At 46.8% G+C, this 27,421-nt stretch overlaps 1 protein-coding gene across 2 annotated transcripts in view; it reads left to right on the forward strand.

The window, feature by feature from the left end:
• LOC117204054 (protein O-mannosyl-transferase TMTC2-like) overlaps positions 1–27,421 on the forward strand; it is a 166,738-nt gene that overhangs the window by 62,715 nt on the left and 76,602 nt on the right. For both annotated transcript variants that reach the window (XM_033441054.1, XM_033441056.1), the window contains exons 2-4: positions 14,957–15,197; positions 16,155–16,451; positions 21,386–22,268. In XM_033441054.1, the coding sequence (XP_033296945.1) occupies positions 14,957–15,197; positions 16,155–16,451; positions 21,386–22,268 (1,421 nt within the window). The remainder of the gene's footprint in view (positions 1–14,956; positions 15,198–16,154; positions 16,452–21,385; positions 22,269–27,421) is intronic.

The following is a 27,421-nucleotide window of genomic DNA, read 5'->3' on the forward strand; positions in this document are numbered from 1 at the left end:
TTCTCGACACGGGGGTTTGCCACGCGGATCCTCGTCGCGTTCCCGTCGGTATGGATCGCACGAGCATTTTTCAACGTCACGCCCGAGAGGCAGCCAGTCCATCCTCGACGAATATAGGCGTCGTTATTGCCGCAGACTCGTGGAATCGACTGCATCTGCAACGGCTGCGCCGTTTTCCGCGGGTGAACCGCGATTGAATACAAAACGTCGATGCCGATGGTACGTGGGTGATTTGACAGCGCGCCACGCTGCGCCGGCCAGAGAGGGAGGGAAAATGGTATCCGAAGGGAAACGATGGAACGACGTGGATCGGCATAAAGAGCCTCCGGGGTTTCGGATGCTCTGTCAGGGTGAACCTTCTCGCGCCGTTTCACCTCCCTCTCTTCCTTCGCGTTCCATCCTTTTGAAACGCGAGAGGAAGAGAGCCGGATGAAAGACGCGAGAAACCGAGCATTTTTCATCCATGACCAACCCGTCTCGAGTGTTCCACGACTTAACCAATAAACCGTGCTACTCGTCGAATCGACTTTGAACGTAGGTGCGATTCGTTCTCTTTCGTATAACGTTCGATCAGTTGTCAGCCGAAATCTGTTTACCGACGTTGCGATACGCAGTTGGAAGACGAATAGCTTCGTCGAACGACTGCCGCTGAACTGCGTTCCTACCAGACGAAATTTTCGGAAATTGGTGATCACGTGTCGTTTAATTCGAGCATGGAATATGGAAGCGTCACGTAATGACATTTAACAAACACGTACTTACGTTACGGTTATATCACGCACGAGCATCACTGGGTCGATAGTTCGTTATAAACCGAGCGCGCACGCGATGTATCTGCCGTGATCGTTGGTCAAGGATTTTATTAAAAATGGCCGATTGAGCGGTCAGCAAATCGGCAACGTTTTGCAGCCGTTATTTCGAATTAATTTGAGTGGTCTCTTTGTATCGTGGCCCCATTGCACGCATCGTTATATCCGCTGATCCCCTCGATCCACCCTTCCCCAAACAACATTACACGTTTTACTCATTACATACAGCGTTTGCCTGCAATTACTCGCGCCACGATGTACCCAGTCCGATTAACCGTCGTAATAAAGCTGACCATCGAGGATCCTTCATTCCCGAGGACGGAAAGCTTGCAATGGTCAAACGAGCGGCTGGGGGGTGATATCCCTTGATCGTCACAGCGGAAAAATCGCATCAAAGCCGCGGGCGCGTTCGAAAATTCGAGGCCACGGATAACAGCGTCTAAAGAGGAAGAGCGTACCTTGATCCATTGTCCAATTTACCGCGTACAATGGAGTTCCTCGATAGCGTGTTATATCGGAATTTTCAGGCATTTGCTCGAGACCCTGAACGATTATCCCTCAAGGTGATGGGTAATCACGGGCGTAAGCAGTATCAGCCATTTAAATCAGAAATAATAGACGCGGTTCGATGCTGGTTCGCCGAAAGCGAAGCATAACGGAATTCTCTAATTCTCCAACGACTGTCTAGAATTCTAGAAGAAGAAGCTCGTAGCACCATCGGAACGGAATAAAGGGAAAATTCGTGGAGCACGAGGGAACACGACTACGAAGGAGACAGGCTGGAAGATACGTAGGACGCGCATCGTCGTCGTCGAGAGAAGCCGGACGAGGTAGTTATTCAAACTATTCGAGTAGCAAGGAATTTCCTGCAGCCTGTTACTATCCCTCTGCCCCGTCCAAGAGGCTCCTGCACCATGGTGGCGGCGGGAAGAAGAGAGGATGGCGTACACGTCTATACCGTTCGTTCGTGCCATAGTTTCCCGTTGTAACCGCGATCGAACGTCCGCGCCACCCCTTGCGGCGTTCCTCGCGCCAACCAAACCCTTCACCCCTCCCGAGGAGCATTGTGGCCCGTGCAATTTGTCTTCGCGTCGATGAATGGAATTACGTGGCCTCGAATCGCCGCCAGCAGCACGATTAAACACCGGAACGGTGCCGGATTGACAACCGGTGCACCCAGCAATAGCGACCGCAACTTTATTCACCACGAAGACAATGCGCATGGGGTGTGAAGGGAAGGGTAGAGAGACGTCTCTTTACCCCTCGTCCGTCCTTCGTCCTCGATGCCGAACGGAGGAAACGTTATTGGTCGTTCAGTCGGTATATCGGTCCCTAATGAAAAATTAAGGGAGCCACTCGCCGTTTACACCGGCCTTGATCGTCCATTGCTTTTTACGAGCTCTCGGAATTGCATGGCGCGGCGCGTTTCTCCGCTCGTTGCCGTGTAACGCGAGCTCGATCGCTATTAGCGTTTACGAAATTCACCGAGCGTCCTTCGTTCTAGTTCTTCGCTTCTTCTTCTCTTTTTCTCTTTTTTTTTTTCCTATGATATTCTCATGTATGGGAGAACTGCGCGTGAAACAGCTTCGTTCTTTAGAACAATTGGTTTTCTCGCGACTAGAGATAGCCATAGAATTCTTGAAAGTGCCGGTCTAGCCATTCTACCCGTATAAATATACCCGTCTGACCCGAGCTTCGTGATCGTCGTGTTCGAGGCTAGGAACTCGCCAAGGAAAGTTATCGGTGAGCCCACTAGCAGAGCGCGGACGAAACGCAACATTCTTTGTCTTACTCTCCTCCTTCTTTTCTTCGTCGTAACGTCACAGATTTACTTGTTACATTCTCCTGACTGTTCCCTTGTCACCCAAGAAGGCTCCCCTAGTCTCCTTCGTACAATCAATCATGCTACTTCTTTTCGCCATTCTCTTTCTCTTGAGTTTTAGATATTCGCGCGTCTAAGAATCTACGTGAAATTGAAGTTGCATAAGAGATCTTGGAATATCCATCTCGATATCGACTCTCTTCTAATTTAACAGTATCGTCGATGATCGTCTTTACTTACGTTCATGGTGGATTGTTGGGTGCAGGAACAGCTCCACCCGGGCCGTGCGAACCGCTTTCGAATTCCTTCCACGATCGAGACGTCGTCGCGAAATTATTTCCCGAGCATGTAGGAAGCGTTCCGGTGGACGATAAACGCTCGGTAAGAAATGGATACCGGTTGTTCGCGGCGACAGGTAAATCCTGGCAGTGCACGGACGTTCCCACTGGTAGTCGCATTATACAGGCAAAGTACGTAGTCGTCGTCGATATTGGCGACACGAACGGCAGTCGTAAAAGATTCTCTGGTGCAAGCGGAGCAGCGAAATCCTCTCTCGTGATCGGAATAACGAGTCCCGTCTGAGCACGGCCGATCGAGTGTGCGTAAATGGGACCCGCGAGGCCGAAGAAAAGTTTCCAACGTGGCGCCGGAATATAAGGTAAGGGACAAAGAGAGAGAAGACACGTTTCAAGTGGCGATCGAGTAGCGCCGAGTCTGATTTCCAAGCGATGCTATGAATTTTATTATGAGCAGCCTCTCCGGTTCCTCCTCGTCCCTTCTCTCTTTCTCTTACGAATACAGCCACGAAGGAAACGTTGGTTTACCTCTCCTACCGACTAATCAAATTCGAGACAATGAGTCTTCGGGGACAAAGATGTCTGAGCCAGAACGATTCTTCATGCCTGTCGGTGCTTTGCAGCTTTCTTCGTAGCCTGAACCGCTACGTTGACGCGATAAAGCGACAAAGTCAAGGGAATGGAGTCGCTGCTTTTCCATATTCATCGTGGCTAACAGATATTTGTTTGTGCCTAGTAGCAGAGTCGTTAATCCCTGGCTAATCGAGGGAATTCCATCGGCACGTATAGAGGATCGTGAACAACCTGGTTGGGACTTTGGACGATATTGCCACTAGACGAAAAACGAATGACGGGAGCACCGATGCTGGCGACGAATTTTCAACAAGGCATCCACCGGGAATTCAATATTTGCGTTCGGTTCTTCGAACGTGTGCCTAGCAAAAGGCTAACGTAAATTCCCGATTGAAATTTTAATCAAATGCCGCGTCCTAATTCGATGGATATTTTCAGTTAAAACTGATGCGCTGATTTTCCTGTCCGGAGCCGGGCCAACGGTCCTTTGTCCTTCTTTGCTTCTCTGCCTCTCCACTGATACGCCATTCGTCCACGTTAATTGGATTAGCGCGTTAATTTTCAGCAGTTTGTTTTAATCTACCGGTGGATTCGTATGCAGATTAGCGCGGCTATCTTTCGAACGGCGGCCTCGAAGTCGATTATTCGTCAATTAGCAGCGTCCACAGGGATCGAAGACGGAACCGTCTCGTGCAGACCCTACGCGTTAGACACGGTGTCCCAAACAACTTTATCACATGGAATATCTCGTTTATTTTTGATAATATCAAAAAATGTTTCAGGGACATAATTTGACGCGAATAGTTTTCCCATAGATGAACGCATAGAGGACGTGCGAGAGTCACTAGTTTCTTTTTTAATGGAATTATACATTTTTCAGCACGTTACTCGATTCAGTTGGACACTTTGTGCAAAAGGTATTAACCAATTTACGTAGAAAAGCTATTAGTTTAGCAGATATTTCGCAGTCAGTGTAAGCACAAGAATATCGCTTCGCATCCTCCCTTGCCTTTCATACGTTAAATTTGATAAATTAACCCTTTGCACTCGAGAATGAAGAACCCGGATGATTTACGTTATACGTAACGTGTGTCTTACAGCTAGCGTAAAATGATTTTATATACAAATTAAATTTTCATACAAAAATATTATATTTTAATAATTTATCTGTATTTACATCTTTGAAAATATGATTTTGTAATATTAATTTCTGTATTCTTTTGTATGATAATTTAGAAAGCATTCGCCAAGATGCGTTCTTGAATATAATTGATCTTATTTTGCAACAGTTCAAAATCAAGTTCATCTTCATTTCAGCTAATTTCACATCCGAAAACCATTTTTTTAGGGTTTCTAAACTATAATACTTTTACCGTCGTTTACTTTGATCGTCGAATCCGAACTAACGTTGTCAGAACCATAGTTTCGGAGGCATATGGGATTAAATACTTCATCTCCATTTTAAAATCTAACATTTTACGCTTCCTGACAAAGAACACAAAGAGCTAAGGAACCAATTTACGAACCAATATTGCACTGTCGTCAATTGGAGATGTGGAAACGTAGCATAAACACGAACTGTCGCCTCTCGCTCGCCTCTCGAGTGCAAATGGCTAAAGTTAAAATGCTAAATTGTTTCTCGACGTAAGTAAGTCGAGATTTCACGGCCTGAATTGTCGCTACTCATACTGTTACACGTAACACTGATACGTTTAACATCGCTTCGTTCAACGCTGATCGAGGCATCCGGAAAAGAACCGTGTCCAGAAGAAATAGAATTCCAACGTTTCGCCAGCATCGCAGTTGGTTTCATCAAAGTGTCACATTCATATATTTAATATAGATCTGTTTGTATTATAATGATGGTCAGAATGACAAGGAATATCGGTTGAGAATTTAATTGATCAACTGATCATGAACAATCCGAGAATTCGCGTCATCTCGGTTACGGATCCGATATTCATCAACCGATAATCCTCGTCATCCTGACCACTCTACCGATGCAAACAGATCTATATTGAAGAGCGTTTTTCAGACACCCTGATGAAACCAAGTGCGATGCTGGCGAAACGTTGACATCATTTTCCTTTCTTTCACGGATACGGTTCTTTCTCATAGCGTCAAATGTGTCAGAAAATATTAAGAATATCAAGAAATATATAACTCCGTCTAAAGAAACATCTTCGTATGTACGCGTTCGTCTACTAATTACGTCAAATTATGCCACTCTCTAAACCATTCAACTTATTCGTGAAATACTTTTCAATATTATCAAAAACGATATTATCAAAAAGCTAGGTATTCCAGGTGGTAAAGTTAAACGGAGCACGCTATATATCTCGTAAAGTATCTAAAATCTATCAGGGCATGTTATATTCGTGCTAGCGTCAATAATTTAACAGCCGTGATCGCCTGACACACTGGAGTCGAGTAATTTCAATGTAATTTTAATGCGATTTTAAGGTTACAAGATTTTGCAATCAAGGCAAGCACAGTTCAAAAAGTTTCATCTAATATCCGAAATAGCCCGAAACAGATTCCTGCGAATTGTCACATACAATAATATAAATTTAATACTGTACATTCAATGTTATTAATGTAGAATCTTGATCATAAGCAGATGACTGTTTTCCCAAATCGTTCGTTTCTTGTTCCGTTGTTTTACCGTGCTCTGTCAACGGATTCATTGGAACCGATGCAAAAGATTCTTCTTCTCGTTGATTCAGAATTACCGACGAGTGATCTATCTAGCCTTTTGCTATGTAACCATAGAAAACGCAAGTGGGAATATGCCAGTGGTCGTTAATGGGCTCATAATATATGCATCAGAAACGAGCACTTGTGCGAAGAATTCCATCGAACTCCTACTCGGGTTATGAACGATTGATATGCAGCAACGTCAGGAAGAGTAGTAGTCACGTTATCTAGGTTAAACGTCCATCGTTCGCCGGGGGATCTTATTTTCTAGAATGCCACACTGCGCAGAAGGGCTGAAGTAGAGGAGGAGGAGGATGTAATAACGCAAAGAGCATCTACGAAGAGTGGTCTTCAGGTGCTCGACTCCTCTTCCTCGCTCCTCCCTTTGAGCATTGATTTTCCTTGGACTGGCTGGGTGATCCTTATTGCGACTCGAGCTCGTAAACCGAAATGGCGAAGGTCATGCGTCGAACTAACCCTCGTCTTCTATCGCCCAATAACTTGCGCAACCGTCTCGTCTCAGTTTCCACGCAATTGCGAACCCTTTAATTCTATTACCGAACATCTACAGTTACCCTTTAATAAGCCACCGCGTACTGGTTCAGGAGGAATCGAAAGGTCGAGGAAGCAGACGGTCGAGAAATCACGCTTTCGCTCGTCCTCTTTCTCCCTTCTCTCTATCGCGTACCGTTGCCTTATGGAGTCGATAATAGAGTAGGAAAGCAGGGGCGTGAATGGACTGGAGTCGAGGGAGAGAGATGCCGAGGTTGGCGAGAGGTTCGAGAAACGAGCAGGCAACGTCCTCCACCGCTAAAGGGCCGGGTGCAAATGGGCGCTCGTTCGCGAGGAATACGCCGAGAGAGAAAAGTCGGCAAGAGGAAACGAGCGGACAGATAGAGACACAGAGGCGAGCCAGAGAAAACGGGATACCTTTATTACCGAATAGGAAGAGAGAGAGAGAGAAAGAGAGAGAGCGAATTGCCGGGGGAAATAGAAGTGACTGGTTCTCTCGTGGTCGTCTTCTTGGACGATGGCAAAGTGCCAGAGGGTGATCGGATAAAAGGGAAAATACCGTACGGATACGCGAAAACCTATGGGACAGGGAATCCGCGGGACCCGTGAAGCGACACTGGCTACGGGCCATTCTCGATGCAAAATAAAGCATTACGAAACGACGACTGAAAGCGGTGTACATGGAGGTTTCCCTCTACACAGCCTGTACTTGCGGATAATCGTGGCTTTGCCGTGTTAAACAGGAACACGCGAACCTACGATATTGAAACGTTCGATATCGTGAATTTGATATTTCCCGATAAGCCCGCAGCTCGTTCGTGTTCGCTAGTCCCGGGGATATTTCTGTCGCTTGTTCTCGCGAAACCGGCCGCTGGTGTTCGGTTCGGCGACCGGTCCACGGTATCCACCGTTTGCGTACAATGGAATTGTTTCGAATTCGAGAGCCAGGAACGAAACCGGCGTTTTGTAAAGCGGCGTAACGCCGAAGAAACGATAGAAAAGTTTCGAATATCGGCGAAATCCCTTGGCTGCTTCAACGGTGATGCGAATTTGTTACACGCACCCGAGCGTGATTTCCATTCATTCTATAGGGAGTTCGATTCACCGGGGAGAGAACAAATTCTGGAGTTGCGACGTTGCTTAGCAAAGTGATTTCGCGAACTTGGATCGATGAATACCACGCTCACTGATCTCCCTCGAACTTCTCAGCTTTACTCGCTGTTTAGTCGATGACCGAGTAATTTCAGTGGGAGCCTCGCGTTCGGCGAACCCGATCGCAGTACACCTCTCGTATTCACATACGGAACTGTTCCACTCCGTAGTCGAGTTTCTCTTATTTAGAATCGTACGTAGAGTCAAACGTGGCAGATTTCCCAGTTCCGAAGCAGCTTCTATCTTCTATTCGATTCCTCTGAAATCAGTTATCATTCTCAAAATATTTCCGCCCGAGTTTAGAGCAGAAGAACCTATCAAACTGGTGTAGAGGTAGACGGAAAGAGAAGAAGAGAGACGAGAAGTTAGCGCGAAGAAGGATGGAACGGAGAAATGGAAGCGGGCTCGGTATGCTGAACGTCGAACGAGAGCCAGATGACTTTAGAGCGAGCTTATTCGGGAATGGAATAGGTCTAGATTCTAGATCGAAGCTGAGATTGAGCAGGGTGATCGATGAATGGAAGGTAGGTTGGCTTTTCGGGATCGACCGTTAGGAGATTGACCCCTGTCAGGGGTTTCTATTACGACGTTCTTGGATTCTTGGGGTATAAAAGCTATATAGGCGCGCCTGCCGAGCATCGTCCTTCCCCTTTCTTTCTTTCCATACCTTTTTTCTGGGTCTGCCTCCTTTTTGCTCTTCCTCGTTCTTTATACGCTACACCTCAAAGAAGGCGAACGAGTGGATCGATTTTCGTTGGCTGATTTTCACGCCCTCTATTGACAATTAGAAACCAGGTTCGAGCAACACGTCGCAAGACCCGTAATTTTTTTCGCTCAGGTAAAGTGCAAAAAAAAGAAGGGCAGCCATGGGCCAGCGAGTCGGATGGACACGGAGAATTTTGATGGGGTTCCTTGCGCTATCCGGATTTTGTTAATCGAGTCATCGATTGCTTCGACGTCGAAGACAGTATCGCGCTTAAATATTGATTTTCGATACAGCCGTTCTAACGAATGTTTCAAAGCTCTGCATCGGTGATTTGTTGGAAAGATGGCGGATGGAATCGCCGAAAAGGCCGATCTTCTATTTCTCCGAATGATTGAAAATTTCATTGAGTAAGAAATTGCTTCTTATTCGATAAACCATCGTCAAAATATATTAACTATTGGTACGTTATAAATAATACGATTGCGGTTAAATTAATTTCCTCCCAATGAATAATCAATTATCTTTCTCATTTGGTGAATAGACCAAACGCGAATAAATAGATTATCTGGTCTAAAAGTAACCGTGTAATATCCTGCTGGGTGAGTGCTTAATCGACATTACCGAACATCGTCGGTGAAACTCACCGGTTTTCTTTCTCCGCCATTAGTCGATACTCGCGTGGCCGAAAGTTGCGCCGCTAATAAATTTCGAATCCTGAAATTGAAACTTTATACGCGAATAAAACAGTAGCAACGCTCGATGATTTACTCCGTGGCCTCGGTCCGGACGCAGTTTTACCGAGTTCTCTGAATATTCTCGATGCGCGCTCCAGGGGCGGGATATATTTGCCTTTATGGACTTCGCGGTCCCGTCTCCTCGAGATTGAATAACTTCCGTTATTTCGTGGTACACGAAAGTCTGTGGATCTTATCGTGTTTGATGATGCATATCGAATAGTTTTTGGAAGACAAAAGTTGGCGAATCTTTCGGCTTCAGCGACAGCATTTCTGACAATCACGACACGTCCGCGTGTAGTTAGGCGAGCGGGATGACGTTCGGCGATCGTAAAATACGTCGTCGATCATATATTACACGGTGTAAAAGAATAAACATAGTCCAAAGACGAGCCAGAAATTGGGTATATCTTATTGTTTCTTCATTTTGCAGCCCGATGGTAGTTTTACGATGCAAAACAGCTTCGAACCTCCTTGGCCCTCTGATTACCGTGTCTGACCCATTTCGCGGTTATACTACTGTAGAAGCACGCGCTTAAGATGTTGCCGGTGCTCGTAAAATATTCAATAAGCGAGATTACTCGGTGTAACGATTTTACGGGTATTCCGGAATCTTCTCGAGCCACGATCGCTCGATTACGCGAGTAGTACGGTTACAGCATCCACATTGGCTGACGTGTTAGGTCTGTGAACGGAGGTACTTTCTATCGACTGAATAATTTGTCTTTAGTCGTGCACGTACAATCATTAAGTGTATTAATGGCAAGATTATTCGATCGGTAACAGGTACATATTCTTGGAAATAATTTAATTTCTAAGTATGTTGTTTCTTAGCTATTTTCGTCCGCGGTAACATTTCTACCGTATATCGATTCGTTGGTAGAGAGGTAATGGATAAATTGATTTATCGGTCAAAGATAGAGTCATCGAAGAACAGAGAGCAAAGGACAACGGCTGCGAAGTAAGTTTCCGTTACTTAAGTAGGCCATCGGCCTAGAAAATCTGTTTTGCCAAGGAATCCGGTGAGAGCCCTAGTTTATTGCACCACGAGATTGCGAGTGCCGGCAGCGTGTGACAAAGAGCTCGCATTCGCTTTACGTACACTCGAGAATCGTACAAATTCACCACCCTTGCCTTTCGCTATTCTAGCCGTCATACGATTCATCCGAAACGTCAAATCGCCCTTCTTCGCTGATCAATCCCTGACGTTCCAAATTCGAACGTCTCAACATCATCCGTCACTTTCCTTTTTCAACTTCTTATTCAGCGAAGAACGCGAGTAAATGGAAGAGTTTGCGCGGAAAATCGCGCGTGGCGGCGGCGCGTATTTACGACTTAACTTACGACTGCCACTTTTTTCCTTCCGTCACACTTAGCAGCCGTAGCTTAAGCCTCACTTTCGAAATTGCATGGCACACAGCAGCGGCAGTGGGGGAGAATGGCAGCGGCAGCGGCGAGGTAAACGGGGCGCGCGCGATGTGCCGCTCGAACGAGCCGGCTGCGGCCGAGGTTTCCTAAAACGCTCCCGGGGATGGAATGAGTTTTCCGGACGATTTAGTCAGGTATTTATTTGGTCCTCCCTCACCGGCATCTTCGCGGTTCTCGCTCCAGGGACCATCTTCTGGGAAATGCCCGACATAATGTAGCTTCACCGAGGTAGTCGCGCTCTTTCTCTTCTACGGTTCACACTACGGCCCTTTTATTGTTCTTCCCGGTGTCTTTGGTCCCGCATCCTACCTAAACTGTCGCCCTCTTTCCCCGTCGTTGATTCGTTCTCCCGGAATGGGATCCGTTCCCAGCGGTTGCTCGGGGAGAAGTGGAGAAGAAAGAAGGGTGGCGCGCAAGACGGAGGACGAAGAGGTGGCGACGCGAGGGAATGTCGTGCAAATTGCCGGGCGCCGCATCATCCCCCGGGGATCACGCGGCAGCTTCTCGCTCCCGAAGAAACGATCCCCGTATCGTGTCCCGTGAATTTCTATTTATCCTAGCGGCAAAGTCACGTCCCCGCGGCCAACGAGAGAGACAGAAAGCGATCGTAACACCTGGCAATTTACGACCGGATGCTGCTTACTGTCGCATCGCGTCGAACGGGACCGTGGCCACCGACTGTATCTGAATTTTGTCGCGCTACCCCGAGGGGCTTAGCGAGAATCAACGCGAGAAGGGCTCGCGGATCGCGGGAAAAATTTCAGCGGCGCGCATCGAACATGCCCGCGGACGTTATCGAATTTTGTCAGTGCCGCGTGTGTGAAATATTATTTCACCAAAGATAAACGAAGCGTCGCGCCGTCCATTGCCGCAGGAATTTAACGCGCAGTCACCCTTTACCTGTTTCCCTCCCCTCGCAATACGCTCTCAACCAGCGTGTCTCTCCGCTTACTCAGGAATCCGATAAATAATTCTTGTCGATTTGACATTAAATATGCCGTTTCGCGAGATTAAATTGTCATCTGTCGCGAAATTACGCGTGAATATTTATGTCGCGGCACCGATGTCCAGCTTTCAAATCAGTGGCTACCGTCAAGGGATAGGTGTATCGAAGCCGAGCCGTGCAATCTCGATTTCCGTAATACCGACGTGAAACGAGAAGCAAAGGCTGAAGCGAGGATGAAACAGCGAGAGGGCGGGAAAAAAAGAAAGGGAGAAAAGCCGAATTGGCCGGCGAGAAGAAAAAAACTACGACAGGGGAAACGGCAGGCAGCAATATCGTCGATCGTCGAGCCTAAAGTAACATCGGCCAGCCGTTTCTTTCTCTCGGCTCAGGCGCTGACTCGCTATAGAAACCGGGTGCAATCGATAGGACAGTCATCCCTGCCTCGGTTCTCGCCATCCACCCCTACTTAGTCGTTCTCTCTTTTCTACCTCTTTCGCGTGGCTCGGTGTACGGCGGCCCAGCCGCGATTACGAAGATTAATCATCGGCCGATTTTAATATCGCCGCTGGTATCTATATCGAGTCGGGACGAACGCGCAGGGCAGAGAGGAATGGAGAAGCTCTACGGAGCGACCGGCACACGCTGTAATTTATTAATTCGCTCGGACGCCGTAACGGCCGACCAATAATTCTAATTTGACCGGCAGCTAAGCGCTTTTCGATTCGACAAGAAGCCACGGAAAATTGAATCGGTATCCCATAGCCTTACGTAAGTCGACGAGGCCAGGCTTAAAGGGGTTGGGCCGGTATTAGCGTCGACTCGAGGGGTTGCAGAAGAGCGTACACGTACCCTTTGCAGCCTTGCGAACCCTCCGCGTGCAGTCACGTTCCGAACTGCTCCGTTAGACCGGGGACCGAGTTTCATTAACGTCACGTGTACTGTCAGAAATAGTCCCCGGGGAATACCACGAACGTGTACACACTGAGAGAGGAACCAGCCAGGGAGAGAGAGAAGAGTGTCCCCGTTTCGCGACAGTTCTGACAGATGCTTAATATCACCGATGCCTCCGACTAATACCTTGGATTATCCAACGTTAGAGACCTCCGAGAGGTTGATCTGCGGATCTGCTTTTACCCTTTAATTGCTCGTATCTCGGTCCTGGTCGTCATCGGCGTCTCGATTTTTCTTCCTTTTTCTCTCTTCCTCTCTTCGTCCTTTTCGTTTTCATCGATATGAATTTGAACACACCGGACAATGTAACAACTATAAAATCACCGGACAAGATTTTATTGACACTGTGGACTCGTGAATTTCGACCGGAAACTGTTTATTTTCGGTCGAACGAAAAATTTTCATTAAACATTCATATTTCCAAGCAAACGCCGACCGTTAATGTTTTACGCTCGACGAATCGATCGACGTTAACGAGGCCAATAATATAACGAAAAAGGGGCGGGGGTGTGAGTAACGTTGCGCGTGTTCCAATATCGGCGGGGTTGTGTGTTTCTTTTGGAATTTCGCGTGAGCGCGTGTACCGTCGCCTGACAGGATCCGGAAATTGAAATAAACAGCGACGAGGGAAGTTTACGTGCCATCCGTTCGTTCGTATAAATGTGTCGAGTGTTTCGCCCGCTGGAAACCGAGAGAATTCGAGCACCGTCGCGCAGAATTGTTCCGAATTCTAATGAATTTTGCGACATCGTAAATCTTACGCCGCCCTTACGCAACGATCAACTGTTTCGTCCGAACAACTTATGGTAAACTTGCGTGCCGAAACTTCCGAAATCTGCACGAAACTTACTCCAATCCGACGTTGTACGACGACAGACAGATGAAACAATTTCTTCTACGAGAAGAAATTATTGTTACTTTGTACAGCAATATACGTTAACGATCAATACCAAAATCATGTCCAAATTTCCTCGAACAATAACAGACACCAAAGCTGATAGGTTTACGCAACGTGTTTATAATCAGGAAATCAAATGTTGCATAAATATAGATTACACGTTAAACACGTGTAGATACATGATATGGGAGAATTATCGCCACGCTCGAAGGCTTTATAAATTTGCCATTAGAACCAAACGAATAACGTTTACCGAACAATTTGCTGTTGTAACGCGCCAAAAAGATTGAATCTTCTTCAACGAAAATCATTTAATCTACCTTCGAAACCAAATCGCTACCGTTTTATCATATACTCCCGAACAAGTCGAACGAAAATCATTTACAAAACTAATAACTGTGTTTTCACAGATGAACCGATCGATTATCGACAATTTAATGGATAGCGGAGACTGTCTTTCGATAATGAACGAACGACGCCGTTCGTCTATTTGATTTCTCGATTATAGCAACACAGGGGAACAGGTGTTCGATCTAAATTCCACGCAAGAAGAATCCAACCAGCGCAGCGTTTGCTTCCATTGTCGATCGTGGCCGTCTCGAGCGTGGATCGCTAGCTCACGTAGAAAATGCGATACGATGCTCGTTGAGGGGCGAGGGGGCTTATCGGAGGGCCGTGGAATTCGAAATTATTGGCTCGGTGTTCATCGAGCCCTGTTCCCATTTCCCCCGTCGACGACGATGGCTCAGGTGCGTCGCCTGCGGTATCACAGCCTCGAGACGAGCCCGAAACACCGCGACGCTCATGAATATCGATCGTGCGGGTCGATTAAAATGCCACGACCCGCGGTCTTGCTTGTCACTGCTCGTTGGACAAATCCGTGGAAACGAAACGATCCGTCGAATTTAGTTCGATTTTGAACGAAACGACGACTAACCATTTGTTCTCCATTCAAATATGCCTAAAACGTATATTTTAATCTGAAATTATATGTGTCGCGGCACTCGGCAACAATGTATAATATCATTGAAGCGAAGTGACTAATGAGCCATCGATATCCCAATGGTCGTTCCGCCGAATTTTCGAGAAGAAGGCGTGCGTGGCAACGGTCGCGGACGCCTAACAAACGCGTGGATAGTGGGGATATTGAAGGACGACAAAAAGAAAAGAATCGAATCTGATCGACAGTTAAGTTTGAAGTTGAATTTGAACCAGGACGCGATAAAATCGAGTTGTAACCGGGCAGCGAGATCGACTAGCGAAACCGAGAGCGATACGCGACGCGATCAAAAGTAGACACTTGTTAATAAATATATCGTTGACCTAAACACCGAGTGATTATTTAACGTACTACACCAAATATCACCTCATATGTATAATACGTATGAATGAAAGCGTCGCTAACGAGATCGTGTTATATTTTTGTCGCAGAAGAGCTATACTGACGAATCCGGACCTGCTGTCCAGCACGCCGTGGTCTCGGCTGCTGGAGAACGATTTCTGGGGCACGCCACTAAACGATCGAGGCTCCCACGGAAGTTACAGGCCTCTTTGCGTGGCCACCTTTCGCCTGAATCATCTACTGGGCGGCCTGGAACCGTGGGGCTATCATCTGGTGAACGTCGCGTTGCACGCCGCCTGCACCGTGCTTGTGGTTAGAGTTGCCAGAAAGGTAAAGCACACGCCACTCGCGTTTAATAACGTTAATTAAGCCGACAAGCTCGGTGAAATTTATCGGTTATTCAAACGAGAAACTAATTCGGGATAGGAAGAGGGAAGGGGTTGGAGGCTCGGAGAATTCGACTGGTTCATCTGCTTTTCGATTAAAGCCGGACAAGCTGCTCGTCCGTCGCGCGCATCACGTTGGTCAGATTTTACGTCAGAGCAGCAGGAAACGAGATAATAGTGACACCTGTAGAGTGTACGTCATGCAGACTTGATAATACCAGACGTTATGGCGACTGGCTGGAAATAAAATTTTACCAGTCCATTTAATTCCGGAATATTACGTTAATAATCGCGTGCGACCGCGTCCACCGTCCTCCCTTGACGGCCACGCGTGTCACCTGCCATGGTTATCGTAATGGAAATGGGATTACCAGGGGAAATCCGGTGTTTCGTTTCAAGTTTCAAGAGCCTCGGCCCTGTGCTTTCAGCTTTTTCAATCCCGCCGAATAACAACGTCCGCAATGCCATTGTCGCTGATCGTTCCGTGAATAAGTGCAATCGGTTTTTATCTTGCCGCACAATCGTCGAATATATCGAAAACTGCGCGAGACAATTAAACGTCATTGTCTTGTTACGAAACGATTCGTATTCCATTTCCATTTCTAACAAATTAGTCCAAAACTCCCAACGATCGAATCCGTCTCCTGTAAAATATCATTTCTCGATCTATCTATTCTACGCTCGCGTTGCTGCAACATTTAACAGAAATTTAATAGAAACCGCCGATGACTATCTAAACCGCTCCTGTTCCCATTTTCCGTAGAAGAGTTGGTCCATTGTCCTCGATCGTAAAAATTGCGTTAAAAAGTGCACCGCCTCTGTACCCAGAACAATGAAGGAGAGACGCACAATTCTCGTACCATTGTTCAGCGATTCAGCGAAAATTTTTCACCTTTTGCAGGTATTGCCTGAAAGAAACAATCTCGGCCACGCGATCACCGGCTTCCTGTTCGCGGCGCATCCGATTCACAGCGAAGCAGTGGCCGGCGTGGTCGGTCGTGCCGATCTTCTCGCCTGTCTGTTGACCTTGTCAGCGTTACTCGCATACAGCGCCCACTGCGAGCGCACCAGGTCGCCGTTTCCTTTGATTCTGGCCCTTGTGTCGTCGACCCTGGCTACCCTCGCCAAGGAAACGGGAATATCCTCGTTGGCTCTGTGTCTCCTCTGGGAACTGTGTCGCGGCGAGTCGAGTCGAAAGGTAAGAGACTGCAAGAAATTTCTTCGGGGACCTTTCTCTGGGTACATGGCTCGATAAAGGGAGATGGATCCTCGCAGTTTTGCATCGAATGGTTTAACACGGTGCAAACTGTGCACACAAGATGCTACGTGGAAGACGATGGTAGTTATTTATCGATAATTCATTAGAGTGCGCGAACCAAGGGGAAAGCGTATCGATCGAGGGTTGCTAATGCGCTAGGGTAAGTCTCGCTGATGAGGTGCACAGCGGTAGGATGTTGTAATTGACGTATCGTGTGTTTACGATGTACGTGCTGTTCACGGAGGATGTCGTGTTTGGAACAAAACGCGATTACTTGCATATTTGGGTTAGGTTTGCGACATTGTCATCATCGACGAGTGTTTGAAACACAATTACGAATGCGACAGTTCCGTTGATTAACCCTTCGGTTAAACGTTTCGACGAGCATTCTGTATACGACTAAAGACTATCGATACGTGATCCAAACTTGTATTTGTATCGGATATATTCCTCGTTGCGTCGATGGTCGCGCAAAATTCCATTTTACAACTCAATTCCGTATCACCTACGACCTCGTCGAACAGCTAGTTTAACTGCCACTAACTAGCCGGGATTTATGGACTGGCCGTGAGATCCTGCCTATCAGATTTTACGAGCCGTGATTTCCCCCCGTCTCGTGCTTTCTCCGTATCGCGAGGTTTCTCCGGAAGAACGAGCCTCAGGGCTGGAAAGTCGAGGTTGCAACATTTACAGACCGTCGATTGCAAGTCGCTCGCATCTCACGTGCCTCGGACACATTATCGTAAATTAACGTTTCGAGAGCTGCATTACGCCGGATTGCGGTAGTGCGCGGATCCGCCTGCCATTACGAATATTAACAACTGAAAATGGACCGGTCTACCGGTAGAACGACGTAATCAAATTACCGCTGACGAGCGGAAGTAGGTGAGTCCGGAGACGAGGAGGCCCGAGCCGCGCACGGATTATGCCGGCCTGCTGGCGTCAACCGATAACGTCGTGCAATTACTCTACTACTCTATATAATTACTCGTGAACGTATACAAGAACGTAATCGTAACCAACTGGCGTAATATCGAATTCGTCGTATACGGAACATCGTATCCTCTGTTGGCGTTAACGCGCGTACGCACGTGCACCACAGGCACATGTAACGTGAAATTCTCGCCTGGTTTCTTGAATCCCAGACGCACGCGTGCATTATCCCTGCATAACGGCAACCGCCGAGGGTACAAAAGGTAAGGGTACACAAGACAAGACAAGCCTTGTAACCGATAATGACGCAGCATGTGCAAACGCGAGAGAGCAAGGCCAACATTCTGCCAGAGACAGTGGCCTGATGCACGGGGTGAGCCACCTTTAGCTTCCCCACGCCCTGATTCTAGACGGCTTTAACCACCTTCAACCACCTCCAGACACACGGCTAGACCCTTCGACGCTGAACCTCCAGGCGTTCGCTTTTCTCCTGCACATCGTATCCGGATGCGCTGGATGCATCAGACGCCTGGCGTGATGCATGTCGTGGACCAGCCAGCCAACCGACGAACGTTGGAGGGGTGCCAAGGGTCGTTCGCATTTCCTGACACCCTTTCGAGTGTAGCGCCGCGCGAGAGGCCCATCTCTCGGTAGTTCTTCCTTTCTGTCCTATCCAGTTGTCCCTGTTTTATCTTTCTTGCTCTTGATCGTCCATATTTTTCCTCTTATTATGGCACACTTGTTCGCCGTTGTTCCGTCGAGTCGCGTCGTCTCAAAATTCAAGATAGACGAGAGATCAAGCTAACCATTTTTCGACCAGAATAAAACAGTTTTCTAAGGAAATTTCTGCTGGCTCTATTCTTTTATTTTCTTTCGTCTTTGTTTCGTTTCTTGAACGTATAATTTTATTTTGCCCGTGTTCTACATTGTCCATAACTATTCGTCTACTATGTATCGACTTGTAGCGGCCCATGGCAGTAGAAAAAGTTCCAAGGTTGAACCGGAAAAAATTCAAAACTGGGAGAGATCCATATTATTGTGGCCTCGAATACTAACGTTGTTTTAGGCTACAAAGTCTAGAAACCAAAAATATTATGAGTAGATTTTTATTGCTCTTGCAACCTTCAGCTAGAGTTACACAAGAACGCGCTCCCCATGATATTCTTTTGGTATTGTAGCACTGAGCGAGCGACGATCAAAATTGGCATTCACTACCTCTGTACCTACACTTGTTTCAATATATTTTGCTATTACGAATTCATCCGCTCGTTTCTCTATCAAACAAGTCTACATTTTAGCCACCTCAAACTTATTCTAACATCGCTGAATCGTCCACGTCTTACGATAGGCCCGCTAGTCAAAATTCTATGTTTCTTGGCCCGGCTTAAGATATCGTCCTCTTCTCACACAAGAATCACTAACTTCGTCACGCTATTTATGCTCGTTTTAATTGCGTCAACGTGGTCATTATGAATGTTAACGAATTCGCCAAAGTTCTTAACTTTCTGCTCACATATCACCTTTGAACAGCGTCATATTCGTGTCTTGCTTGCGTATACGTAATGACGATTATTGTATGTATCCCTACTAAACAGTTTCTTATTAAGTCGTTAATAAACAAATAAATAAATAATTAACTAGGAGATGTGGAAGAGGGTATAGTCACCGAGTTAGAAATCAAAGAGAGAGAAAGAGCCTCGGCACGTTCCAAGAGAATTATTAATAAAACGACAGAGCGCAATTTCCATTCATTTACGACGGAGGCCCACGTAGCTCTGCTTAAATCCTCGTTAATCGGCTTTCTAGTCAAAGGCGTCCTTTATTCGTCGAACTTCAAACCAGAATTCCCGGTTTATCGCGGCACCGAAAATGTCAGCAACGCTGTGTAACTGGGTTACATTACCGTAGCGAATTATTCCTTCTCGACTCGTGCGTCGCAAACTTGCCAAAAGTTCCACCCTGTGAGAGCTATCGTCCCTTGATTAGCCCGAATTCGCCACGGCTCGAGCATAACTCCTCGATTTTCCGGGCTTTCCCTCAAACTTGCTTTCTTCAAAAGCTGTAACAATACGGTACTTCTATGTTGCTTAAGTTTTCGACCTTCGTTCATGGTATCTCATAGTTTCGCATACCGTTCCATTCTTATTCAATGATAGAACAGGTCCCTTGTGCTCTTGCTGAAAACGTCCCTTCTAGTTACCAAGGTGATATAGTAATCTTAAGTTGCACAGATTCTTCTCACCGAATATAGCGCGAAGCAATGAAAACTACGTTTGACAATGAAATATACGAATAATTTTCTCTCTACTATATATTCTTTGCCACGTGCAATTAGACATTTCGCACGATACTTGTCAGATTAATCTACTTGTATCTTTTGAATCTTTCTTCGCTCGCTATCTGGTCTAACACGAGTATTCGTTCGGTTCACGGTCACTCGTTGTTCGCAATTTCCATTCCCACGGTGACTGATAAAAACTATTTTATTATTCAGCGGAAGCGAGACGATTTAGTCGGTAGAGGGTCCCGTCGCATCCAATTTTACACGTGGCGTCGGTGCGGTAATATTAAAAGCATCGTTAAAAGGGGAAGGAAGACCGTTCGTACGAATCTATCGCGAATTATAGCATCGGCGTGAAACAAAGCCAGGCCGGTTACAATTCTGGAGCTCGCAATTATCGCCCACGACTTCTTCCGCGGCTCCGCAATTTACCATTAAAATGTTGCTTTCGCATTACGCCGCGCTACGGTTCGCTTTAAAAGCTTTCGACGTTACTTTTCATTTGCACGGAACGCCGCGCCGGCTTTCGAGAGCATCGCGTCGATTAAGCGTGCCGTGCACGCCTTTCCCGCGATTTTCTTGTAACCTGCTATAAAATTATATTTCCTTGTTCAACAATTTTCCGGTCCCTTTTGTTTCTTTTTCGTTCTACTTCTACCGTTATTTCGCTCGCACCCCGATCTACAAATCGTCGAAGAACGAAATTCACCGTATTATATCAGCGCTTCATTTGCCAAACCCGATCGAGCGAAATCTCCTCTTCCGTCGGTCATCCGCCAGACGCGAACACGCGTTCGTCACGAACCTGCCATACGTTGCCACACGAGTCATCATGATGCTTTTGGATCCTGTTTATGAGTGTTCTCTCTGCCTATCACGAAGCTGGCAAATGGAAAAATAGACACGAATCGATATTTGCGGTCTACAGCCGCGGTTTTCCTATCCACGGCGCTCTTTTTTCGAGTAGGACGCGTCATCTATGCGCTCGGTGTTTGACCGCGTACGATATACGAACGCGTCTAGTTTCCTGAAATAAAGACAGGAAAATACGTGCCGACGTTCGTCGCTTCCCATCACGTCGACTTGTTGAAAACACACGGTTTTCAAAGGGTACCTCTCTTAAATTAATGTTTTCGACATGAAAGAGCGACTCTTTTGACCGATAAAGGTACAGACCGGTTTCGTTTCCTAGTTAAATTACTTTGGAAACCGTCGCCGGATGCAGATCGTTCAGTTTAATTTACAAGCGACGAAGAGAGATGAGTCAGCTGTTTGGTCGAAACACGTGCAATTATTATTAAGATTCCTCGTTTAATTATGGATGAACATCGATATTGGCGCTCGTAACCATGACGGCCTTTAATTAATCTTCATTCGCCGTGATTCGCGTCTGTCAACGGTTTCATACCATTCGATTAAAAACCGTGTACATACTTCGTAACGAACGACAACCATTAGACCGTGATGAATTACTCGTCCGATGCACCATTCATTTATTCAAATCACTGACTGAGAATATCTTATTACCAATTACCGAGCAGCAACGAAACCTTTCATTTACGTACACGATAGAAAATAGAATATGACACCGCCGACTGATCAGAAATTATGTACCCAACGCGCACAACTTATAATTGATTTGGACTATTTGTATTTCCAGGTGAATTGCGGTTTGACTCGCTCACGTAGCATCGGCATCGTGTCTGGAAGTTTGGCACTGTTGGTTCTTGGTAGACTGAGGATTACCGGCACGAGGCCAGAATTCGCGAGCGCGGACAACCCGACGGCCAGGCACCCATCTCGCCTGACACGCGGTCTCACATTCCTCTACCTACCCGCAGCAAGCGCCAGGATGTTACTTTGTCCCAATACGCTAAGCTTCGACTGGTCCATGGACGCCGTGCCGCGAATCACGAGCCTCCTTGACGCGAGAAATCTCGAATCCGCCTGTTTGTACACGGCGCTAATCGGCGCCTCGATCTGGACGATCAAGACGCTTCGTCGACCAGTCCGGGAGACTAGTCTACATCTCGTGCAGTATCCTCGCTCCATGTCGTCCAGGTGTCCCGTGTGTGCCGGCAGGCGAACAGGAGGATGTCACACGGATGGGTGTCGGGCGGCGAACAACAATAACAACGGGCCGATCGGTGATTGTTACTGCGCGAAGAGGCCTAACAATGGATTAATCTGGAGCAACGGATTCGCCAGCAGGCAGGCGGCTGCGAGTGGTGTCGCCGCGTCCCTCGGTTTCCTCGTGCTTCCCTTCCTACCGGCTAGCAATTTGTTCTTTTACGTGGGCTTCGTCATAGCCGAGAGGATTCTCTATTTACCGAGCGTGGGCGCGTGTCTGATCGTCGGAGCCGCGATCTCTGGATGTTATCAGATAGCAAGAAGACACGGGTCGAGAAGGAAAGGCAGGGCAGTGCTGCTAGCTACGGCGGTACTCGTTTGTCTGATGTCGGCTAAGACGTTGTTAAGGAACGCCGACTGGTTCGACGAAGAGAGCCTATATAGATCGGCTCTGCACGTGAACCCTCCAAAAGGTGAGTCCCTTCTCTTCATTATTTTCCTCTTCGTATCGATTAATGGGAATTTTATTGCGAGACTTACTTCTGCAAGGGGGAACATAAGGTCTCGTATTCCTGGCAGTTATTAACCGACTCTGAAAGTTATATACCTACGGGACGTACAACTAACATACGCAGTTCATCGTTAAATTTTTTCCAAGCATCGAACATAGTATTCCGTCGTATTTTATATTCAACGTTGAATACGTCAGCCAGCAACAATTGCCACTTTACCAAGCCATTAACATTTTAATTATCTACCCGGTGTCCCCTCTGTACCGCAGTCGCTAGGAAAAGCAATAAAGATAGGTTGCACGTGCGACGAACGCGGATGAATTAAAAAGATAACGATAATAACGAGTCGCGTGCTAATGATAAAGCCGGCTGATGATCGAAGACAGATATGTCCGCAAGGACGAAATGTATAGCACAATGTAAAAATGAAATTCCGCCCGCGTCGCTCGAATATCGCTGGCAGTTTTCTCTACGGCGACTCATTTCGACGGCGCGCGGCTGACCCCCGCTATCCAGCCTCTCATCTTCAACTTGCCTGCTGGCCAACGATCCGCCTACCGTGTACATAAAATTGCCGGCTGAGCTGGATACGCGACATGCAATACCAGCTCGACGAGAGTCGCTTCGTACCCTCCTCCGCCACCTGTCCACTTTTTATCGTCCTCAGTCCTTATCCGTCTTCGTCCGTTGTTTTTATATATCTCCGCTAGACGCGTCCCCTTGTACCTTTACTGCCGTGTCTATACCCCGCACGATCGTTTTATCTTCCCCTTTATTTGTCGCATTGCCCCTCCCACGTTATTCGCGTTATTGCGAATACACGCGTTCCTCTCTGCCCTTATAATTCGCGTCGTTGTCTATCCGCCGCGTCACTTACCTTTTTCCATGTATCCTGATAAAGTTATGAATACATCGAGCATCTTCCGATCAACTTACCCCACCTCTTTCCAAACTTTAATATATCGTCCAGAATATTTGTAATCCTCTCTCCTTGGCTCCTCTTTACTCAGCTACTCTCGCTCGATGAATCAGTGATACGGGTCTCCCGAGACCCGAAGTGCATCGGTTTCCCTAGCGACTTTCTCTCTCTCTCTCTCTCTCTCTCTCATACTCTCTCTCTCTCTCATACTCTCTCTCCGTCTCTACTTGAGCTTTATCGTTTCGCTTATCCGTCTCTGTCCGTTTTTGTCCACCTCCGGCCGTTTTTACCGGCTTTATCTAACCGATCTGAACTTCATATCGCACCGCTGGCCTCCTAATTACCCGTGGGTGGTCCGACGCATCCTTCGGATTCCGTTTCTCACCGAGCCCGGTTCCACCTCAGTTTCCGAACGCTATTATCGCGGTCGTTTCGTTTCACCGAGTTCCGGCGAGTCACAGTTCCCTCGAATAGACAATGTTCTTGGAAACATAGCTGGCCGGACGACCGTTTCAACGATGCTCCATACCTGCTTTGTCGAGTTTCACCTTTGTTTCCCTTTTAATCTTCGCGTCAAAAGGGTGCCGGCTGGCAGGGGCGAGAGGCGGTCACGCGAACCGAAGCTGAAACACCACCGACAACCTTTCTCTCGTGTCACCTATATCCGTCCGGTCACAAGCCTTTCTTCGCGGATCGTTTTAATGGCCGAGGTAAAAACTAGGTACATAGTAGACCAAGAGTGTAAGGATCGACGTGGTTAGAAATATTACTAAGGATCATCATTACATTATATTACATTATTAATGTTGCGACACTCAACTAACTAGCGACCAGTCAGGCACAACTGATCGGTTGGTATCGCGAGCCTTGAACGTTATTAGCGTCCAAGGTGGAGGTTTAGTTCACCTTATTTATTCCACTCAATACTCTGAATACAACTGTCTTTGATTCACTGGCTGTCCTGTTAAATATAATAGCCATTGACTGAATACTGTTATATGTTGACTCTTAGAATGCTGGTGCAAGAGTGTCTCTTGGTGATGTTGCTGTCGTAGAGGAAGGTTCGTGGTGGGTGGGTCTCAAGTCTGTTCCTAACTCATCATTGGGTAAAGATGTATGTTTGAGCATGGGCTGGCTGCCTTCGTGAAGATTCGCGCGCGGGTGACCTTACATTTGGGGACACCCGCGTGTCCGGTCTTCTTCAGATGTAGCATAAATAAAGAAGTTTCGTGCCTTATGGGTTTTCTCCGTGGGGTCCTAAAGTACCTTGACTGTACAATAGGCCCACTGTTTATGCTAGGTCCGCACTCGGGTAGCGTAGACTCTTGACGGTCGTCCTGCCCGAGGATCGCATCTAGTTCACATAAATCGTCGCGGTAATTACCAGGCGGCCACTCCAAATCTCGAACAATTAAGGATCAACGAACGTACTTAGATCGATACCAGTCTGCTTTTGAATGATTTTTGGCGGGAAATTAGATCGAGCGAGGGCGCATTTGATATAACCCTAGTCACGCAACTGCCGCTGTGTAACGTAGAATGTGTGATTGTTTGACGCGGAAGAGTTTAGGAATGACAACCAGCTCGACGTTGTGTTTCCTTAAAAAATAGAAATATCTCACCTATGAGAACTGGCCATGAACATTAGGGTAACGCTACCACAAGGGACAACACAGCACGTATGCTATGATTAACAAAAAAAAAAACAGAGATTTGTGTTTTAAGTTGATAGGCTGCGTATGCTGCAACAGCGACCGCTGGCTTTTGCACTCTATTTAATCGCTTAATTCTCTTCTCTTTGAAGTTTTAACCAGCAGAGAAATTATTCGATCGATTCGAAACTTAACTTCCCTATTAAATAATCCAGGTAATCCCTTATTCAATCACGTAGGAACATATCGATCGTTGGTTTATTGAAGTTAGACGACGCAGAGTTAGAGCAGGCTTGGCCAACAAATAGAAGATCCCGGATGGAACCTTGGTCCAACAAACTCTGCGGTCGATTCCTTCCCTTTCCTCGATTCTTTACTTTTTCTTCTCCTCTTCCACGCTCTATCTCGCTTCAAAGTCAGCCGGGTCTACGGTACGTGATGTCGTTTGTACTCGCTTTAGCTGGCACGATGACCATCCCATCGAAGGTCTATTTGACCGGTATTTTCCTCCGCTAACGCGACTTTTCCTCCGCCCGGCGAAGACGATTAGGCGCGAGTCTACTGGAACGTGACTGGAGGGAAAGAATCAGTGGTTCGATTTTCAAGGGAGGAAGCCAGCGATCGCGTTACGAGCGTAAAATCGGGCCATAGCTCAGTGGAGGGTAGCACGAAACGCGGCATTCGATAGAATCGCACGACGATGAAATATGCTCTGCAGCGATTTATCGCGTTTATTTATCGCGACTGATTTAAAATGCCAACCTCGCCGCTTGTGGATTATCGCCGTGTTACCGGCGTAGAAGCATCGTATTTTTGTTTCGGTGTTAAAATAATGGCAAGAGAACTAGGTATATGAAGATAGGGAAAACGTTGAACAAATGGAAGACGTAAATTAGTTGAAGCGTTTAAAGGAATTTCGTTCGATGATATACTAGAAAAAGTGCGAGGCGGCAATGCATAATAACGGATAATCATTTTCCGATTTCGTAGTTCCATTCGGCCGTGTTTTCTTCGTCGATCGTTTCTTTCGCGTTCGCATTTCACTCGGCCACATCGTGCCCCGTTCCTCTCCATTATTTCGCTCAACGTTCTAAAGAGGCGCGTTTCTTTTTGTTCGTCCTATGACGTTCAATCTATCATTCGGTTCATTTACATCGCACAGTCAGTGCACGGTGCTCTTTAATTCGCTGGCTCGCGCGCGCTCCACTTTCCCATTCGCCACGGTCGCAATTGAAAAGAAACGGCTAACTGGATCGAACCACCGTTGCGCAAAGGACCGAAGGACACTCGATCGTGGGAAAAATGTAGAACGAGCGGAATTTTCCCTATTTTTCCAAGCACGGCGAAAATTTTCAAACCGTAGCCCGATGTCGTTAACGACAAACGCTGCAGCGTGCTACCGACCAACGCGACGCGCTCTAAATACGCGAGCTTGATTCAGGACTCGAGAATGAAACGGGAAACGCTCGAAGAAAGTCGACTCGAACGATTCGGGAATTTAAAAAGGTAGCAGGGTCGTTTGAGAATTTTTCCCGACGATTTAATTTTTATGTGGAGTTCGAGCGGTTTATTATTCGTTTCTAAAAGTCGCGTTAGGTGACTAAATGTTTTAAACAAACCCTAGAGAGGAGAACTGTTTGCTAATGGAAATTATTTCTTGCTTACGTTTGTGCACGGACAGAGCCCGTAATCAGATTATATCCATCTTAAAACCACACGGCGCGGTAGTATTTAAAGTACTAATGAAAAATAATTTGAAGCGTGAAGATACAAGAGCTTTTTAAATAATCGCACAGGGACCTCGCCAAGCCGAGAAAGAGCTGTACTTCGCGTAATAGTAAACCTTATTTAAGGCAATGTCGTGTAATCTACTTGTTCTTTTATCCGCTGTAATCTTCCCTCTAGCGAAACTTCTTTTACACAAAACTTCATTTCTTAAAATTTTCATTCAAACTGCAGCAGCGTTATCATCGCCAAAGATACTTTGTAAGGATCGATAAACAAAATTTCAAAACTTTCTATCGCGAACACTGAAGTCGATAGTTTTGAGTAACTTTGCAGCAGCTACACCAAGTGTAACGAAAGCGCACCTGCGATTTCTCGAATTGAAAGGAAACGAGGAATCGTGGAAGGTCCGTGACGCGTTTGCAGGCCAACTTTACGATCCCGGATTCATTTATTACTCTCTGCTCGAGTAGCCATCGGTCCAAATCAGCGACGGAAAGGTCTGGAAAATGTTTTACAGTCGATATTGTTGGTCGAAGATAAAAAGCGGAAGCGAGCTCGCTGCAACCGTGTGCGCTGTGGCACGATATTCGCGCTATCCGGTGTGCATCGACGATCGCGTGTGCACGCTGGTTTATTGCTCGTAAATACAAAGAACCGAGAAAGAAGTCGGGGGGGAGAAAGAAGGAACCCCGGGGATGGAGAAAGAGTCTCGACCGTGCCTGTATCGCGTCTTATTGCTTTTCAAGAAGAAGTTGTGCGCCACCTTTAAAAATCTATCATGGAGAGACGTATCGTTTCTCGTGTACTCTCGTGAT

The sequence above is a fragment of the Bombus bifarius genome, unplaced genomic scaffold (assembly GCF_011952205.1).
Source record: "Bombus bifarius isolate JDL3187 unplaced genomic scaffold, Bbif_JDL3187 scf7180000007977, whole genome shotgun sequence".
Classification (NCBI taxonomy): Eukaryota; Metazoa; Arthropoda; class Insecta; order Hymenoptera; family Apidae; genus Bombus; species Bombus bifarius.